This window comes from Bombus pascuorum, chromosome 6, assembly GCF_905332965.1.
Source record: "Bombus pascuorum chromosome 6, iyBomPasc1.1, whole genome shotgun sequence".
NCBI classification, from domain to species: Eukaryota; Metazoa; Arthropoda; class Insecta; order Hymenoptera; family Apidae; genus Bombus; species Bombus pascuorum.
In genome coordinates, this window is record NC_083493.1 from 12073776 (window position 1) to 12095777 (window position 22002).

A 22002-nucleotide genomic window follows, 5' to 3' on the forward strand; every position below is an offset into this window, starting at 1 on the left:
CACCAGTGTACTTCCTTCTTAGAAATCTAAAGAGGGTGCACACACACGGAGAAACACGAACAATCGTCCTCGTGTGTCTTTAATCTCGGCGAATTAATCCGCGGTATCGCATCTCGTCCGGTCAGCGGCTGGCGTATCTCGTTGCTCTCGTCGAAAGTCGAACCATCGCGATCGAGGCGAATGTTCTCCTCCGGTGAGAAGATTATCGCCGCGGGAATAAGTGGATGGAAAATTGTTCTACGCGAACAGTGGTAGCTGGTGGAGAATTGCTTCGATAAATAACCGGTCAATAATCTACGAAAGTCTTTAACTTAAATCGAAAACATCGATCAACTTTCCTTTCTCATATTCTGGCCGATTACGCGCTTAAGGGGAACTGAATTATACATTTTATTGTGTACTCCAAGTCGTTCGAAGAAAGTTTAACGATAAACGAGACAACAAGGTAGCAACGATCGAGTATTGCTTTCAATATGATCTACCTTAATCCCGACAACGGTTTCACCCAAGTCCGGCCATATTTAACCACTTTATGAACAAGAAAGATCCTTATTCAGTTCTTGACCAAGACATACAAAAGCTATCTTTCTCTTCCAGCAAGGATTAAAGGATCGAAAGAAGGTAGAGGGTTCGTTAGTTCCATCTCCTTGATTAAATTGCCCCGACTCTCTTGCGCTTCGCCCTTAGCTTCTGTTCTGCCTTTATCGATTCAAAATCTCTCTCTCTCTTTCTCTCTGCTCGTTTTCACGTTCTCTTCTATGACACCCTGTATGTCGTATTACACGATATTCTTTATCGAATAAAGGACAATGACTCGAGCTCGGCATATCGTAGAATTCATCAAATTAAAAGCTTTGGCCTCTTTCCAGGAAATTAATGATTATTTTAACGAGAGATTTTCGTTAACTTCGCTTGCCCAGAAATTTATCTAGCCGGATGCATAGGAGTCGAATGAAATAATTCGTTAAACCGCAAACATTCCGAGCAGGATGTAGGCGTGACCGAGGTTGTCTACCCCTTTTAGGCTTTCACCGAACTACAAGCCATAGATAACAGTTGCTCCGCGTAATTATACCATAGTACAAGGAGTATCGTCTCGTTACGACTCCGCAACCGGCAGTGTTCTTGCGCCTGTGAAACACTGGTTCCCCATTAGCCGTGGATCTCACGGAACATAACACAACGTACACTACAAAATCCTCGATCATCGTCCGTTAGAAGATCTCTGACCGATCAAACGGACCTACCGAATGGAAGCACGTTCGGTTCTTAATTCCAGGATACAGCGACTCGTAACTAATTACAAGGTAATCGAGCAGATTCCTCGAGTTCGTTGATTAATCGCGCACCGTATCTCCGGGTAAGTTCGTTAGCTTGTGATATCAGCGTGTAGATGCAGCGAGTTCGAGAGCGCAGAGGATAATAAAAAGGGCTGTGTACACGTGGAGAGTGGCGCGAGGCTGACCCAGATGATAGCTTCGATCGATCGACGGCATCCTTTGGCTCTCGTTTAACGCCTACAGACAGCACAGGGTAAACGGGTTGCGAGAGAAAAGAAAAAGAAAAAGAAAGGAAAGGGACAGGAAAGAAAGAGAAAAGAGAAAACGTGACCGACGTGACGCTTCGACTCGTCCTATACCTGCTCCTTGCCTAAAGATCAATGCGACTCCCGTGAAAGGATGCGAATTACGCGCTCCGCCAAGTGAATAACAGCGCTTCTCCTTTTGTGTTTAACTACGTTTTGTTCTTTGGATAGTTATTTTATTGCTCGAAAGTTCGTGGTTTTTTACAGTCGGTTTATTTTATTATTGTATTGTACACTTCAGAAAAGCTGAAAAAATTATTTATTACGCACAGATATATTCTTGGCTATAAGTGTTAGGACATATATATATGTCGGAGATCAAAGGACATCGGGGCCTTTCTTTTGGAATGTTTCGGAAGATCCCCAATACTTTAATCCAGACTTTTTATTATAGCCGTACGTAAATAATAAAAATGAAAAATAGCTGTTTATAATTCAATTTAATCATGTTTGCTCGAGATTTATGACAGTGAGCTTGGGCTCGAAGTGACATAACGGGTCTCTGAACGTAGCCACGGTCGTGGAAGGGACGTATACCTAACAGAGATATGAAGTAATTAAATAACTCTGCTTAAAAACAAAGATTGACCCGAGGGATACAGAGTATATGAGGGCAATCCGATAAGTCCGACTAGTCCAGTGAATAAGTACGTCAAGTCCCAAATCGCAATCGTCATCCCGTTGACCGTGTATTCGTTATCGAACCTAAATTCATCGTCATCGACATCTCGATTATTCAATCACCGTTATCACTCGTTAACCTTTGTAATACATTCGCTTCAATAAATATCATCTGGTATACAACAACGATGGCCAACTCATAGGAAGATTCATTATACGCCCCGCATTCCAATACCAACCCGACATATAGATAGTTGGAAAAATCTATGGAGCTTTACTTTCATTTCATTGCGCAGGAAATAGATATAATAAAACAAATAGAAAATAAAAGCACGGTAGAGAGCATTCAACTTTTACTGCATACTAGCCGACCAGCAAATCATTGATTGACGGATATGTACTGCTTTCAGTTGGACATGAAATGCATCAATTAAAGGGAGATTCCTCGTATTAATCCATATCGATGGTATTTTCCAACAGGGAGAAAGATCTTGTAAAAAATGTTCAATGTTGATCGAGAATTTATCGCATATTATCCATATTTTGCTCTTTACAAAACATTTTTCCATTGCAGGAAGCTGAATATTCGGGAAGCCTGTAGAAACTATTGCTGACAATGACAAGCTTTTTCGGAGAAACGGTCATGAAATTTCCCAAATACCTACAAATACACGTTCCCTAAATTTCGCTATGAACTTTCCAAAGAAAGTACAATAGCAAAATCCATTCGTTATGAATCGATAATTCCGACACGTCTGCAAGTTATTCGTCTACGTTAATTAATGACAGAAAGTTCACATAGACATGACAGAAATATAATTGATGGATTATTTTATACGAAAAGTAGACAGGAGCAGTGAAAGCTGACCGACGCGGCGCAGAAAATCAAGATGCACGCGTTCGGACACGCTCCGTTCAGAGTTCCACGAAAAGAGACAAGAGGGCACGGCTCGATCTCGAGACGAGATGTCTCGAGCGTACGAAACGGAGAGTCTTGCCTCACGTTTGCATTTCAACACGTGACGAGGCGCGACGACGACGACACGCGATTCTCGTCCACTTTCCTCGACTTTCGTGCGTCGTGGCTCAGACTCGATTGCCTTCGCCGCGACTTAATTAACGCCACGTGTCTCTACAGGCTTCTTTTCGTTTGGCTACCATCACGCCATGCGTCGTTTCACTTCTTGAGAAATTTTCGTCTACTTTAGAAACGTCTGGTGTCGAGAGTTTGCTGAATGATGAATTCTCTGCCAACTTTGACTCACAATAGCAAGATGTCGGTACAAGTTCCTCGAATTAAGAAAGTTAGATCGATACGTGCTGGTCATCGGCATAAGCAACATTTCACCAGCCATGATTATTCGTAAGAGTTCAATAAAAAAAATACAGTCCCTGTCCAAATGTACAATTTTATGTCAAACTAAAGAATCAATCGATTTGTAGGATTTATAAAAATCGTTCTCAAATCTTTATTTCATTGTTAAACCTATTATTGTTAGACACAAGAATTTATTAGATAGTAACTTCTAATTTGTAGTTTGTAAAATTTCGCTATGTTTAAGGCGTGATCATTTGCTATTTTCCAGTGAGTTTTTAACATCTCAACTATATACAGGTAATTTCACGGATACTATTAAATTTTGTAGATTACATCGATCACAATCTAGATTCTGATTATATAAATTGTTCCACTTTATTCGAAATCTCTGGTAGTCTTGCTCGAAAATATATCGCTCCTCTTTGCGCGAGAAATTGGATGCTGATAAACGGATTAAGGTTGACAAGCGACCACATACGGAGTTATTCGAGCTGCATTCCAGTGCTGGTCTCACACGTGGGGGGGCTTCCCATCAACTACATCACCGGGTCATAGCAAATTGTACATCATTGTTAGACAGACGGAAGGATGCGTGTTACGCGTGTACTTGTTAGTCCAGGAAAGTCTTACACAAGTGGCCAATTACCCATGAACCACTTCAAACATATACGAAAAGCTATACAAATTATTTTAAGTGGAATCACCCAGCCCTTGATCAAACACACATGTAACTACTATTCAACGAATAACTCGTACGACTTGTCTCGGGTTTGCTGTTTTACATGCGATTCAAGGTAAATGTCCCACGTATACAAACATAGGATAATAGCGTTGTCATAATACGATCGTACAACAACGATAAAAAAGACGGTGGATGATAAAAAAAAAGAAGAGAAGCCCCGAGCGAAAAGCAGTATTAAACATTCAGTAGATTGTGTCGTACACGTAGGACGAGGGTGGAAAAATCGAAACGTGGCAGCAACTGACACAGGATTACCATAAATTTTCTAGGCATACGCGCACGCCGCCGCCAATTTCCCGTTTCGTGCGCGTCGATGCGCGCCCGATTCTATTAAAAGTAACGTGTGATCCTCGTCCGCGCTCCTGACATTCGTCTCACACGCGCAGAGGCGTTCCGTTTCCTCGGTGGTATCCGTGACATCGTTTCTCCATTCAATCACCATGAATCCTATTAGATTCAACGATTTTCCAATTCAAATTTATTGGGTAGGTTTTCCCAGAGAATGAAATCGACGCGTGGAAACCCTCAATATAGGATAAATCGATATCGAAGTGTTTTTATACGACTCGAATTTTGGATGACCAACTTTACCTCGATTTTGAGTCACGATACTCATTTAAGATAACGAAGTAATTTTAAACGGTAAAGCCAAAACATATTAGTCATCGAAGCATTTAATATCTGAACGAACAAGTTACTGATAAGAACTGAGTCCAAAGTTACAGACTTTATCAAAATCGTATATGTAAATATGTGTATGTCAGCGACGATGCATTTTTAAGAGTCGTCGAATGCAGTTGGTCTGACATTATTCCGCTTTCGGATGATTTACGATAGATATCCAAACTGTGTGTGGTCAGTGAGAGTGCCAGTGAGATTATGCAAATGACTAATGACTGGAAGTCTCATAGATATTGGGTATCGAAGACTCGATTGATAGATGAGAGGTAATTTAGTCCCTCTTTCAGAGGTGCGACATGGCATTTGCTCCAGAATTTTGGAATATAGTAGAGCGAATGTCTAAATGATGCGGTCACACAGTAATTTGTCTGCCTAATAAAAATTCCTGACATAGTACACATAGTCACGAAACACTCAGGATCAGTCTTCGTACACTCTACAATAATTTTTAATTAAATTAAACTCCATGAAATTCCACCATGAAATTAGTATATTCTATATTGCAAGAAAAGAAGACAAAACAAAGTGGTTAACTTAAAATTAAAAATAGCGAAACCACACAAGAACCTATTTTTCCTATTTGTTTGAATATTTTTATGAAACACCTTGGTACGTTAATAAATAACTATAATATTATTTGAATAAAGATAGCCACCTATACAGTGTACGAGGACTCTAATAACTGGCTGGTTACCTTCTAATATTAAAATACCTTAGTTCAGAAAAATAACTGGACATATGTCAACAAATTCAAATGTCAATTCTTTTCCTGCAAATTGTAACATTCAAAATACATAAGAAATACGTTATTAATTAATGTTCACGTTGTTCACCATTTTCCACTACGACTAAGTTAAACCGCTTTTGCCAGGTCATTGGATCGTTGATCGCGATAACCAGCTTTGGCTAATATCATACTTTCAAATGAATCCGCGACAGTCCTTGACGAGGATCTTGCGTGACGCTCGAGGATAGATCGATATTACGGTTAACAATACGGAGACACGATACACATGCGACCTGCTAAGCACAGGAGGACTGACAAATAAATTGACTCGACCTGGCTGAGGACCGTGCGAACTCGGATTTCACGTTCGAACCCAATATACACAGGTGCAGGATGGTTTATCGACTTCCTGCTGCACCTGTGTTTCTCTCCACTCCGTACTCCGATGTCGTAGTGCGTTAAGTCCCGTCTTTCTACGTGGGCTGGGCTCTCGTGTCTCACAGAGACAGCCTAATCGGAAGCAATTAGGAGCATCGTTCTAAATTACATTCTCGATCACGTCGAACGTCAAAGAAGAGGAAACAACGACCCACTTTTGCCTGTTTCAAGGGTGATAATAATCCACGCGCATTTCCGTTGCAACGTTTCGCTGCTTTAATACTATAGGGATATTTGGTTACACGCAGGCATTGCAAAGTTCTTTAAGCAAACTAAGTCATAATCTTGACGATTTTGATTCATAAATGAAATTTACTTGTGACATATAAACGAAAACTTTGAAAAAATAATAAAGTAGTTCTATCTAATAAAATTTATTATTCTATAGATTCCTTACAGTTATTTTCCAATAAATTTAAATCGCGAAACAAGCAACTTAAAATTGTATTAATTTGGCACTGTTTCGAAGATGAAATGTCGCTTCTTTGCTACAATGGATATGAGTGAGCAAGTGCAATCAGAATTTCGAGCCAATAAATTTAGATTCTAGATCAGTGAGCGCAGCAAAATTTTACTCTTTAATCTCTTTCCTCCGAACTTTCCCTTATATGGAGAAAAGTCTGATACGCTTGATTGGTCGAGCAATTGCATCATATAATAAAGATACCGATAAATATCTCAGAATTGATATAAATTTATTAAAGAGAAGTGGCGTGAGTCATCACACCCATACACGTAAGTTCTCAATTCCGCATATGTATGTTTAAAATATACAACGAAATAAAATCACGTTTCAAGTTGGTCCGTGTATTCTTTCCTATTCCACGTTTTCAATGGAAAAGGTAATCTCAAGAAGTTAACGCGGTTGACGTGACTTATCCTTCGTTTTCTTGAAACGAGTATTACACGGGAGCATTTTTACGTGCATGAACAATGTACGAGGCAGTCAGAAACGTCAGTGAAACATTCCCATGGACGTTTGCGAACAAACCAGCTAAGGGTGAGGCAATGAACGAGGGACTTGCAATATGCATCGAACGATAAGTTCGGCTACACTGTACTATAGATCGCGGTACAATGTCGTGAATAATGGATCGCATCTGATTGTAGATGGATGCTTTGCCCGCGGCACGGTCGACATTTTCTGCTACCTTCGTGGCTCGACGATAAATAATCATCGACCGATTATGCGGGTCACTGGTGAAGCTCGAGACTCAATTAGAGAGATCATCGGGCCGATTCCGTGTCCATCCTGGCAAATTGCGATCGTTTCAGGTACCCCGTTAAATTGTAATCTTTATCGAACAGCTGCTACAAAAGCAATGTAGTAATTCGTACTACGTTAGCGGTGCTATAGAATTTATAATCCACCGTCCTTCGACAACTCGTTCGAGATATTAATCATTAACAGGTTCGAATTACGCATTCTTCTTGGCTTACTCCAACGATGATCGTGTGCTAGAAACGAGTACACTGTCTGTGCTCTGCTGACTGTGGCGGATTACTCATTGCCTGTTTCATTATCGTTATCTCCCTGCATCTTACTTGGCAGGTTCCCTCTCCTGGGAAATTATCACTTTCTGTGAGATCAAGAATTCGCACGGGTGACGACTGATTGAGAAATAAGAGTGTCTGTGCCAGATTATTGATAACGAGGAGGGTTTACGTCACATGGAAATTTGACTGCACTTAGCAAGAATATGTATAGTATGTATGATATTCTTAACTCTTGTAACGATACGTTTCCTCCATGCTCTAATACACAATCGGCAATTATTGTTCCGGATTTATGTAAGATTAAATAAAATTTCATCATTCTGATTCGAAATAGGATTGAATAATGTCAAACAAGCATTGTATTTAACAGCATAAAGATGCGATAATTGATTCTATGATTGGAAAACGAGAATGTTCGAAGTGAGTCGCTCAAATATTGAGAGATAGTCGAGTAAAAGTCACTCGAAGATCAATAAAAGACAGAGAATTTTAAAAATATTGAATTAATCTGAGAGACGTTGCTACCCTATCCATTCTTAAGTACACTTTTCATATTTTACTTTGTATTTACCGAACAAAAACCTATCTACAATCCAACCTCACTACATTATCTGAAGCCAACCATGAACCAGAATATTAGGAAGTGTCTGGCATCTCGACTTCTCTAAGAAAATTGCCTTTCTATTCCAAAGTCAGATTTCCAATTCAACATTTCCGCATGGGGGAACAGAACTAGAGAAAATAGAAGAATACCTCGAGAGGAAAAATTCAACGTACCGTGGAGTAGTAGCGATAAGCCTGGCGAAAATCGCGAGTGTGCTCGAGTACCCGATGGTTCTAGCCGCTAATGAAGAGAAGCCAGTCGGAAAGACGTTGTTCTAGTTGCGTGGCTAAAACGTATACGGGGCGACGTCTTGGCGGTACACGGTCTCTCCTATGCAAAAGGAAATGGGCGAGGGTTGCCACGGTGACGGTAGCCAGCACCCGACCAACAAGGGTCGATACGACCACATCTACGTCACCGATTCGTTCCCTCGTCCAGAGAGAAGAACCGGCATCTTCGTCGAGCGTGAACGTTTGTTTACCCGCAACGGCGTCCTTGAGGAAAGAGGGCGATCCGAATTTATTCTCCAAACATTTCTCCCTGTTTTTAATTCAACGACAATTGCGGTAAACGCAACCATTGGAACAACGGTTTATTTGCGAAACGTTTACAGAATGGCGAAACATAAATTTAGAGCAACCTTGATTTTCTCGTTAATTTCATCTTGGATTCTTGGCTTCGTTCGGTATAAAACAAGTAAGAAGTATTTTAAATAGTAGAGGAGCTGATACGTGTAACGACTGCGTATATTTACATGCAGAAAAGATGGCCACCTATAAAAAGCCACAACTAGGTTACGATCCTGTTTAGATGCTAGAATTCTATCGAAGAATATACCACGTTGCTAAACCGAGAGAAGAGTCTTAAAAATCATGTACATAAACTTCAGGGAGGTCACAAGGACCAATATAAAAAACGTCGTCTTAGCAAGGGAAGCAGATTTCTTAGCCAGATCTGGCCTACATTCGAAACGATAAATCCAAGATATTTCGAGAGAAAACTGTCTGGTCGAGACCAGGTCGGAATACGTTGAAAGAAAATTCGACTATGCGGGCAAATTGATTGTACGAGGGACGTAACGATGTCCTCTTGTCCAGGGCGATAAAGATGGCTCCGCGCGTCTACGGAAACTCACGATTCGGCGGTCGAATCGTACTTCGAATGCCAAACGGGATTCCGACGCATCGAACGAAACAACACGGGCTGGCACACACAGTCACGGATTGTGAAACGTATTTGTTGCGCAAACGAGCCACGAACCGAATAATTTTTGCAATTGAAGGAAAAGATCCGGCTAATCGCGGCGGAAGTCCCGATCGTGCACGGCTTTACGAGCTCGGCACGTCCCAGTAACCCGCGAAATACGCCTAACGACGCGAACGAGAGGCATTGTTACGACTACGGGGAAGCATAAAGATAATATCCGACTTTATTGACACCGTCGATCCGTATCTTTCTCTCGAGCCTAACCGCCGTCCCCCCATTGTCATTACAACGCGCTAGTTTCTACTAGCTGACTCCTATTGTTCCAAACTTGGCGGGGAAGGAGTAAAAAAAGAACTGCTAATTTTATACATATAGAATAAAATGGTCGACGGGACTTTCTCTTTGAAACGATCTCTACGAAGTAGAACGCTACCAAAGACCGATCCGATCAGATAGAAACGTTTGGGGCACGGGGAGGATCGGATTTAAGGTCAGATAAAACACGAACAGGACTGTTGATACCGATCGTGTCGAGTCTAGAGTTGAAAGAAAATATTCTACGTTCACCTGAGGGACGCTATATTCACGCAGCCTGTTGAAAAACGCGATTAAAGAAACGCAAGGTCGAGAACAATGCTCGTTCGTGCCGAACGATCGGCGACTCGGACCTTCACGATGAACGTTCGTTTGTTCCTCGCGTACGATAACCACTCTGAGGTCAGGATCTAGACTCGTAAAAGGAGATTACGGTGCGTTTAACCTTCGTTTTGTCATCTTTCGAGAGCCTGAAGTATATAGCAACAAAGATAGTATACAACAACAAACTACCATTCAACGATTAAACGAAAAACAGTCATTCGTTAGTCCGCAGACCTAATTGCATATCAAAGATAAGAAGTTCCGACGTTTGTAGAATGCTTAACAAGCACTATAGCTCTATTGTTAGGTGGCAACGTCCTAGTCTCGATCAGCTCGTAAGAAACCAACGACAAAACATGACCCACTGGGGCGCTGTAAGTTTAGAGACTTTGTTAGAATACGTTAAGTAGATATGGCCGTGCATGAGTCAGACGCATAGGGGAATTTGGTAGATCCGGTAGGTTGGAATGGCGATCTTACGTAGCAATTGGATTAGCTTAGTTTTGAACTGTAGTGAGTCACCCTTACGAGGGTATTCTCGAAGGGGAGTTAGGTATTGAATAAGTTACGTTACGGCGAGATGGAAAATGAGTTTTTCGAAACGGTTTTAACAATATATCGGATAGACCGTAGATGTTATGCGATAGGGGAAATATTATATTAGCGTGTTAACAGAATAGTTTCCTAACTAGAATCTTCTGTAATTAAATTGAAAATTTCTAAACATAAATTAATTTTACATATTACAAATTAGGTGTACATATAATGTAATTTGTGTTTAACATAGATACAAAAATTAAGGTTTTCTTCCATGTGCTTGGTTGATGCAATAAAAATATTCATAATAATAATTCTCTAGTTATTTGGAGTGATGTATTTCCATTTAAACGAACTACTTAGCTTTTATTCTATCCTATAATATTACACCCAAAAGATTGGCAATTCGTGTAACGTCGAAATAACCAGATTAAAGGATGAAACCGAATCTCCTCTAGAACAGTTTGAAAGTCTTCGCTATTGTTACTGTACACCGCCCCAGTTTCGAAAATCGCCACGTACGAAATAACTTCGATGAACCTTATTTCATACGTGAGACGCAACCGGATGGAAATACGAACAACAGCTGGTCATATAGAGAGACATGTACAGAATATCCCAGTAATCATAGTCAGTCGGCAAGCAAGCGATTCTACATGAAAATATAAATCGAAAATATAGAATAAATTTTTTCCGCTTACAGCCTCGTGTAAAAAAGAACTAGGCCGACTATATTTAGTTGCGATAAATCTTCAAATTTTATTTTATCGAAAATGATTCGTTCTACGAAAATATTTTATTCAACACCTTTCACTTGTTTCCGCATGTAGAATAATCTCGTCAATTATTCAACCCTATCAAGTCCGAAATTATCCACGTTCAACTATGCTTGACAAATTTTCAAACTTCGCTTTCTTCGAAGTGAATACGTCGTATGAAAAATGTTATCCTATATTTTCGACTTATCTTTTCACGTAAAATCCTCCTCTTCCGATTGCACTATGATTACTGGGATATCCTCTATAAAATAAGATTGCCGATGACGCGCGTGCTAAGTTGTACACCCTTCTAAATCTTGCCATGTTGCACTGTCCTAGTTACGATGCTTGCTGAAAGTATAACTAATTAGATGCTTTCGAAAGTTGCCACAACGTAACAATGTTTTCTCGGATCGTGCCTGAGATACCGACACCTATCGTTTGTAAGTTGAACGAGGACCCAGGCGTCGACTGAACCGTGGAATATTATCGATTTTAAGTAGATCGCGAGTCATGTTTCGTTTTGACGCACAGGAAAAGGTATACGTCAAGAGAAAAAATTCATAACCAACCGGTATTCGACCCCGGCACAACACGAACGGTCATGTTCAAGCAGTAAAGAAGGTATTATACAGGCGTTAGCTGAACCGAAGTAAAATTTCATCGGAATATATTTCGCGGAATGCGTATAAGAGCGAAAAGAAAACGCGTTTCATGCACCAGCTTGCTGCTTCGAAGCTATTGGGAACGCATGAGAATACGAAATCGTAGCGATCAATTACGTATGTTATGCATCAAGACCAAAGTACACACGTAAATATACTTTTTTTCCATCGACGTCAACTTTCGCTTGCGCATTGGTTTTATAAAACAACATCGTGTGCAAACAAGCGTTCAAAGTCCGTGAAATCAATATCCAGGCAAGTTTTTCAATTTATTTTATGTACCGTTACGTTTCTCCCTTTGCACGAACTAACAAACGTTCGGCGAGAACCAACAACCCGCGATATTATCGATATCCAATGCATGCGACAAGTTGAAGGGAATTGCTGTCAGAAGTTGGTAAGTCAGGTGCCGATCGTGGACAGCCTCAAAGTGAAAACGATTTAGTCGGTCGAATCGAAGTATGAGAAAGGAGAGCCACGCTATTACGAGACACGTACGTGTCGTATGGAAACGGTGACCTATCTCTCGAATGCTTTCACGGCGCATGTGCAATTAGGAGATTGAAATAGGGGCAAGAATACCGTCTATTATCGATTGCGTCTAACTTGAAATTGTCTGTTAATAGATCGAATTGCATAAAGAAAAGAAATATAACATGCGCGTTGCGCGTGCAGAAGATGGAAAAAAGGAAAGAAAGAAGAAAGACAGGGAAGGGCGGAATATATCAATCGTTATGGTACGTTTTGTCAAAGCCAGTTGGCGTTCGGACGAACGGATTTCTGTTTCACATCGCTACGTTCCGCTACCTATATTCGATTCATCTGTGATTGCACAGAAGAACTGACCTGATTTCGCATGACACTCGTCACACGCGAAGGGTTCATTATGACGGTTTGCTCAGAGAGCGTCGTCGTTACTGTCGTTTCGAGTAGACGTACACGTCAAACGTATCGTTCAGATTGGTGACCAGAACCAAGGAAGAAAAATAGAGAGCAAGAAACTTTGAAATGCACGGTAAGCAAGTCTATCCAGAATTATAGCTACAAGAAAAGCAGAGAAAAGAGAGCGCTTAAATATTTCATAGGCACGTGAAGCGTAAAGTCAAGAAACTACCCAGCCGGGCCATTAATCAAAAGCGTGCCTCTGCTTCTACGAGGAATCTTCACATTCCTTGACCGCGCCCTCTATCCTTCACGGCAAGTGCATCTCAACGTAACAAGTGCAACCCGGGAGGAATGAGTAATGTCTCAATAAAACGGCATCTCTCCTCGAACACCAGCCACTACACGACTTCCTCGCGATCGATACTACTGAGACGAAACGATCGTTAAGTGGGTCAATTTGTTCCATCCGCGCGGACCTCCATCGATCGATTACGATCTCTAGTTGTGTGATTTACCGACTTCGAATCCACCAGCCCCTGAGAAGAGAAACTTACCTTGGTACGCGTGCATGCCCGATCTTTTGTCACACTTATCGCGGCAAAAGATACGGTTGGCTTCGATATAAGTTCTCTTCGAAATTTATAGCGCGTCTCATATCGCGATACATCGATGCTGCTGTTTGTCCTGGACCAAGAATCAAGTGTTCCGATGGCGGACATGTTTATTTTCTATGTGTCCTACGGTTTGTGCGATTTTGATCGATATCTTTATGACAACTTCTGTTTTCTTTCTTCTTCTTCTTTTTTCTGTTACTGATCGATACCAGAAGAGTCAAAATTAACGTTATTGTTATCAATGATAAGAACTGTAACTATGCATTACATATTATGTAAATTATGAAAAGGCGATAAAGAGGAAAAATATATAAAAGATTGTAGCGATTGGTTAAGGTATACAGACAACATTGCGCTATGAAAGATTTATCGCAACTGCTTTTTAAAGAAACTCAATGATACCGAGAATGTATCATGAATGTACGTATTACAAAGTAAAGAAATGCGATTAATAAGATCACACGTGTCATATTTGGTTTCGTGTTGATCTCTTTTTATCTTTGAATTATACATCTCGCATATTTTTCATTTTTAACTTGTTCATACGAGTCTTACACTTTCATTGTAACAACGAAACAAAGTAACAGTAGAACAAGTAAATAGAGTACACCCTACAGCGTTTATAAGCGCTAGTAGAAAACTACATAAATTAATTAAATCAGCGAGTGCTTTGTGCATAATAAAATTCCGCCAACGATTATCGGAAAATTGTTTGCTTGAAATTATAAAGAATCCAGCTGTGTATAAAAGCTGTGTTACTAGGTATTAAAAAAGTCCTGTATAATATTTTTTCTTTGAGGTTAATTACTTTCTGTGCAAAGTATCGAATTGATCGTTTTCAATTACCTCTACGTTTAATGAAATTGGATATAAAATGGTCAGAGAAACGAATTCTTGCAGAATAACAGTGAAAGCTTTTAATCCCTAACCGTTTCCAATTCTTCCATTAATTGCATCGTAAGATTAATTAAACGAAATGAACATTGAACATAGGATCTGACAACGAGCAACAAACTTCATTAAAGGCTTTTAGATGAAATTGTCGCAAATAGTGGTTCTCCTTGCTCAAGATCGTCGCCAGGGTCTTTTTCACATCGAGCAAAGCTTGCAACCGTTTTAACGAGCAGAAATTACTACAGTCGGATTAACGCCGATGAAATAGGGGAGCCGAACTAGTGGGAAAAAGATAGAACCCGTTTCAACCCGACGTTTGGATAGCAATCGGGTTCGTTTAAGCTGGAACACAAATATACGAGAAAGAAGACGATTAAACTCGAATCTAGGACGCCGGGTTAGAAAAATAATTCGCTTTCTCGTAGTACAAACAGCCATCCGATTACAAAAAGGCAAGATCCCCGTAACGGTAGCCGATATAATTTCCATGCTTCCACGATTCGAATTAAAGCCTTAGAATAAATTCGTGGAGAAATCGAGGAAAGCGAAACTAAACGTTCTCAAACGACGATACGGGAATCGCAAAAAATGACTGATATCGATATTCACGGAAATAAATATAGAAATAAACAGCCGAAGTAATGAGACTACAAGTCCGAGTAACGTAGCAATTAACGAACATAATTAAGGTTAATTGACCGTTGCCATGGTTGTAGGTATTAATCGTTTCTCCGTAGCACAGTGATAATTAACGGCAGACGAAGATTTAACGTCTTGTTCTGTTCCACGAGTGGACCATGCGGTTTGTTATTAATGACATGAGAAAAAAGGAACGGAACACATTTTTATCCTAGCCGGGAGAGAAAGTCGCTTTTTCCGACACGCATAAAATTCTTGCAACGTCGAAAATATGCCTCGCGGTTTCTAAAAAGTGCGACGCTTCTCTATGAATCGTCCGCGAAATGGCTAAAAGAAAGCGACGCGGATGTCCGTCTCCAACAATGATCCACAGAACGTCGTCTTACTGAAATAATGCCACACGACCTTAATTTAATGCGAGAGATCGATTAGCTACAGATTGTTCATCCGCAATCAATTATTGGATATTAAAATTCTAATGATTGTGCGGTTGTTTCGAATAGACTGCTAGATTATAATTAATGAATATTAAAGCGTAGTGTACTATGAATACCAACTACGTCATGAGGAATAACATTAAAAGGAAAAGTTTCGCGTTATAGGAATTTTGTTACTGACACCAATTAACGCAGAGAAAACTCGGCGCAACGCATCGAAACGGGGTGAATACCGCTTTCCATGTATTTTCTTATATCGTTAGAGTAGGAAAAATCTATTAATGATTATTACCAGTAATATTTCGTATTAAAAGAGATCATCTCATCTATTCTTAAACATTATGAGGTAGAAAAAATATAATGGATGTAACGATCGTTTCTCGTGATATTTTAAAATAAGATAGATAAATAAATAAAATAGATATGGATACCGCTTTCCACGTTTTCTTCAACATATATAGAAGAAAAAAAAACGTAATAGATCTAGTTGCTGTTGCCCATGATATTTTAAATCGAGAAATAAATAATTAAATAGAGTATCGCTTTCCACGATCATATACATTGACGAGATAAAAAGAAATAGACCTAACGATTATCGTCCATGATATATCCAATGGAAACGAGGAAAAATTATATCTATCTCCGACAGTTAATCATTTCGCTCATTCCCGACCTTCTCTCGACTAGACGAAATCCATGGATCGTACACGTGTAGGAAATAAGGAATCACATTCGTGATTTCACGTTACAAAAGACGCGACCATTATTTCACGGTTACGGATCATTTTCGTAATAACTTTCTGCACGGCTGCTGCGGCTGCTGCCAGCAGGCACGAAGAAGATGAAGAAGAAGTCGCGCGCGCGTATTGCAATTTGTTTCCACTGGTGGGTTTCATCCCGTCGAGTATTTATTGCGTTACGCTTATTAGGACGAAACGCATAAATGTCAAACGGCCGCCCGATACCGCAGCGGCTATTTTCACCGTACGTATCCTCGCGCCAACGCGTCTCTAAATATCAGAATCCTGGTGAAAGCGCGATCGTACAACGCCAGTCCCTTTTACTTTTTCCATCAGCCATGATAATAACACGCGTAGCTGCACGTTGTTCGATTAAGTTGTTTGCTTAATGTCCAAAGAAAACGTGCGTTTAGAATTTACGCCGGGCTTTACCTGAACGTCTGAATGCATACCCCATTACAGTGAAAGTCTGATCCATCGTTTAACCATCGATCACGCAGGAATCGTTAAATTCGATACAACAATGGACTCACCTGTAACAAACAGAAAAGAAAACGAATTGTAAAAGTCGATCTACGTGGCTAACGGACTATTTTTAGATCGGTTAAAACATGGTGGGGGTTTTTGAAATTCAATAACTGCCTCGACGAACGGTTCTAATCTCGATGAAAATTGAAAAAGTAACAAACGCAAGAAGCGATTCTACGCGCCGTTTCTTTTCGATGTTTGCCAATCGTAACGGAGCCAGCGGGACGTAACGAAAAAGGAAGAGAATGTCCGACGTGTTTGTTTGTAATGGAACAGCGGATCGATCGACTGCGTCCTCCCCCAGGGAGAAATTTAATTGAATCATTCGTGGACACTTGTCAATCGTAAACCGGCTGGAAAAACCGCTATGTTTAAGGTGTCGTGGTCCGATGACCGCAGGGGTGCAATTAGCCTTTCCGAGGGGAGAAGCATGCAACTCGAATCGTCCGACATGCGCTTGTCCCCCTCAAATCACAACGATGAGGTAATTACCCGAGTATCGTAACGGTGATCTCATTAGGATTATACTACTCTTTGCAGTCTTTAAAACCTTTAATTGATATCGTATCTCGCAATTTAGTCTTTCCCTGGCTGTCATTACATGTTTCCGTAATTAAATTAATCTCGATAAAAATGATGCTGCATCCTTTGTAAATTGATGCGACAAAGTGATTAGATATAAAAGTATTTCTACGATTCAGCGGTTGCTATGTCAAAGTCTTCTATTTACATTGCACGCTCATATGGTTATACTTTATGGTCTAATCTACTAGAAACTTTAAAGTCTAAAAATTTGAAACGTTAAATTAAAAGTTAAATCGTCTTACTGGTTCTGGGTTACGATATTCGTACACGTAATACGAAGGAATAGTCGGTCCGATCAAAAAGATCCCTTTTCCCCTGTCGAAATAAATGATCCCGAATAGAAACAGCGCCCATTCGATAAAATGCAACGTCGCTATAACATGCTTGCCGGCTGTCGCAACGATTACCGACGCGTCGGTGCTCTGCTATACCGACAGTAAAAGAAACTCTCATAGCGAAGTTCGAGAACCTCCACTTCGGAGGCGCAACTTGATCGTCGACCAGAGCGCCACGAATATTACGGTGGAAAAAACGCGAACCTACGAGCATATTTGAACCGTGGCGCGTAGTCACGCCTCTATCCAAAAGACTGCTTTTAGAGCGGCCGTTGTTAGGTGGAATCGAGAAAGACGACCCATCCGTACGTAAAATTAGAACCCCACATGCTACGCAAGATTCGCATTCCTTTCGTTTATCCTATTTCTCTACTTGTTCGTGCCTCGAACACCCTTGATTCATCATGCTTTTGTTTACCTCCCAACGAGAGACGAAAGCATTTAACTTTTAACACGATCGTTCATAGAGTATATTCGCTGCTGCAAGAATGATAGCTACAATATAAAAAGCTGAAAGTTTATTTGCGAATAAATCTAATAATTGCTGATTGCCACATTAGACTGAATGCGCTAATTCCGTTGTATATATTTTGCCTTAATCGTCTTTTAATTAGTGAATACGTAAGGTATTTCAAAGTCGAAGGTTTTGAATGAAAGGTTTCGAGACGTAGAGTAGATGCATACAGGGGCTTCAGAATTTTGAATTTTAAACGAAGTTAGAGAGTGGAGAGAATGGAATTCCTGATGCAGCTCGACGCTCCATTTACCATTCTATGGTTAAATCTGTTAACTCCGGTATTACGTTGGCAGAGTGACCCGGTTGTAGATTTAGTAGCTGACGTTTCTCTAGTAGCCTGTGAAGGCAAATGAACGCAACCGTTCGACGTATAATTCTCGTAGCAAAACTCCGATAGCGATTAAGCACAAGTAATATCGTGATAAGGTTTCAACACGCACAAGGAATTGGTCCAAGAATGAAATTGGGTAAATTACTACGTCGTTGTCGGGACTCGTACAAATACTGTTTCGAATACGCTTTATCGCTCCCTTGGCTTTATCAGTAACTAACTACACGGCGTTAAACTCGCTAGATCCTTCAGTTGCTACGTTAACTCAATAGCAACTGAACTATGAACAAGGTTTCTTTTCTTTCAGCTTAATAATCGAAAGTTTCGATCTAGGAAAAAGCTCGATTTACAACCGAGAAACGTTCACCGAGGGAAAAAAAGATGTTTCTCGATCGGCGCCTAAGTTGCAACGACTGTCGTTACTATTACCTAACCTAGAGCAAGTTGTCTAATCGTGAGAGAATGAAGCGCATTCTAATACCTGCAAGGCCTAATAGTTGCAAGTTAGGGGACCAATTACTCGCAGCAGTGGCTGCACAATGGATGCAAAACGGCCGACACAGCTAGGAGAAAAATAGACGAAGGACGTGAAACGGAACGGACCGAAATACGAGTACAACGGTGGTAATTAACGGTTGTAAAAGCGAACTCTCAGTAAACAGAGGCACGAGCAACGACCACGGTGCGACACGATCCTTAGAACCAGCCACGAACTGACCTTTTTCCTGCTTCACTTTCGAAAATATTCAGACAGACACGAAGGAGGGCTTCGTACGTTGTTGCGATTTTTGTTCGCGCGAAGATCTACACACGCGTTTAAAATTTTTCCCCTCTCGATAATAATATCCGTGATAGACCGTCGAGCACGATCGCTATTTTAATTAGACAGACATTAAGCCGTAAATTGCGCGACTCTGGTCGATTAAACGAAGAACGATTAAACCCGAGTTTCATAACGTACGCAAGAAAACGATGTGAAAAGAAGAACAAAGTATAAAAATACGGCAAAGATTATACGCTGTTTAATCTGATACGGTGTGTTCACGGTATTTCCTCTCTTTCTTCTAACGATTATTGCCAGAAACGTGACTGCATATGTGACTGTAATGACCCCACCGTTCCCGGGTCAGCTAATTAACCATAATCTCGTTGCCATTTTGCGAGACCTGTTATACAAAGCGGACAGCACGTTGAGTGCATTCAGTTGTTTCCTATCGGAAATTCTTGCGTCTGTATAATTTAACGACCGACTTGCCTTCGCGTCTACCGGTTTGCAACGTAGTCAAGTAGAAAATTTACGGATCTCGACAAGTGTTTCCCCGGTAACCGATTGTAAAACGATTTTTATTACAGAAAGAATGAAATCTTCTCTTCGAAGATTCATCTCTCGACAAAGAATATTCAAAAGAGAATAGAAAACCAAACGAGAAGAACCAGAAACTAAACAAATTCTGACAAGAAGAAAACTATGATACCGTGTCCAACTTAGGTCCCGTTTCCACGGATTATTTAAACAGGACAGACGAGTCTTGCATCACTTGGCGGTTCGACGAACAGATTGCGATAGATCGCGCGAGAGGAAGGAAGCGATCGAAAAGCTAAGGTGGTAACCTTACTCATTAGCGGTCTAATTACAAACCGGTCGGAACTTCTCCGTTAACCGCACAATTACGCGTTAGGCAGGACCTTGCATCTAGTCCGGCCAGATACGTAGCAGCTTACGGACTTGGTTTATCATAGAAACGCGCCACGGTGAGATAGTCGTACAACTTTTGACTCTCTTTCCTCGTGTTTCACCGAACCGTATCATTATCCTGGCTTTCGAAACGACATCCAATTCGATACTTGAACGCGTAAGCGTGTACTTTGAGAAATTGTTCCGACTGAATGAAACACGTGTAAGCTATCGTTTGGCCGTCGACTATTACTTTTGTGAACACCGAAACGGAGCAATAACGATCGTCCACGCACGTGCGCCGTATATATTTCTACGTTACATAAAGAAATTAAAAATTATGAAAAAAGATCCATAAGTGCAAATAAGATATATTTACTGATTTTCAAACTCATAGTACACTCCAATGTATCGTTTAAAAATTCTATCTGATTACAGACAGATACTAGTAGGAAGATATCGAAAGTCGGTAACTATAAACAGCTATCGAGCATCGATCGGCAATAATTACGGTCTTTAATAGTTTATGGCGAAATTACGGGACTGTTAGAATTTACAGGATCGGGAGACCACCTTTGTCGGGATTTCGAGGATCATAGCGCGTCGATTAACGATCATCAGCGATCGATAATCGTAGTAAACGTTAGAGCGGAGGGTACGATCTTCTCGGTCGATCACGAGCGAACACGGATCGTATTCCGATCGACGGTTCGTAGGATCGTAGCCTGTCTGCCGGTGACCTCGATCTTTCTTAAGTTGTCACGATATAATTGTTATTACGTGTCCGTGAACGGGCACGGGCCAGACACTGTGGCGCTCGTGAACTCGTCCGATCGATTTGCTCGGCATCCTTTCGTGCTAGATAATGTCTCGTGAACTTAAACATCGCGCGTCGTGTCCCATTTCCTCCGTGAGTCATGCGTTACCGACATTTCCATTTTTCCTTTCGTTCTCACGAGCTCGAGTAAACAAAATTAAGACTGTGTTTGTGAGAAAATGATTTATGACGCGACTGACGAGAAACTGAATTTTTCTGCACTTCGGAGAAAGTACAAAATGGAAGAGACGTAGAGGTTGTTCGCAGGTTGGATCCGACGAACGACGAAAATAACAGCGAGCGAGGAAGAAAAACCGGGGAGATTTGAAATATGGATATACTTAGCTGTGACTCGTAAATAAGCTACGTCCTGCGTACTGTTTTTTCAGTCAGTGAAATATCGTTATTATTAAACTAAAGCAAAGATTTAAGAATACATAGTACTTAGAATATCTGGAATATCGGATTAAGATTCAAATTAAAATTGAATATAGAAAAGAATAAGATCAAATAAGATAAAGATTAAATTCAAAATACAAAACTATAATTTGTACGAAGCAAGAGCAAAATCGTCAAGAATAATTTAAAACAAAAAAGACGGCAGGGATATTGTTTGCCTGTGTACGGGTTGAAACTCCATAACAAGGTGTCCCATAAGCGACTCTCCCGTTTAGCATAAGATCATAGAACGTAGAAATCTATCGATCGTCTATAGTCTACAGTCTGCAGCGTACGCGACGAGACGCATACAATGAACAGAACAGCGCACTGTAGGCGGACACATGGGAATATCTGCATGGAAACCTTGTAAAGTCTGTTCTCAAAGAGTCATAGTTGAAACACGTGGGCACCGATATCTGGTACCTGATAAAGATTTCATCATAAATCAGAGTTAACGCACGGAGAACGGTAGCTGAGCCGAGTCACGATTCGTGAATGAAATGTCCGAGGAACGAATCGAATCGAATAAGTCGACTTCGTTCCAAT

General features: G+C 40.6%; 2 protein-coding genes across 14 annotated transcripts in view; one reads left to right on the plus strand and one right to left on the minus strand.

Annotated features, from left to right (window-relative positions):
• The window catches only part of LOC132908360 (ensconsin), a 202878-nt gene that overhangs the window by 143589 nt on the left and 37287 nt on the right, over nucleotides 1–22002 (minus strand). For 3 of the 13 annotated variants that reach the window (XM_060962335.1, XM_060962330.1, XM_060962324.1), the window contains exon 1: nucleotides 16660–16720. The exons of the other annotated variants lie outside the window; for them this stretch is intronic. In XM_060962335.1, the coding sequence (XP_060818318.1) occupies nucleotides 16660–16705 (46 nt within the window). In that variant the 5' untranslated portion in view covers nucleotides 16706–16720. Of the gene's footprint in view, nucleotides 1–16659; nucleotides 16721–22002 lie in introns of those variants that run through there. 13 annotated transcript variants of the gene reach the window in all.
• The window catches only part of LOC132908395 (uncharacterized), an 82702-nt gene that overhangs the window by 6776 nt on the left and 53924 nt on the right, over nucleotides 1–22002 (plus strand). The window lies entirely within an intron of this gene.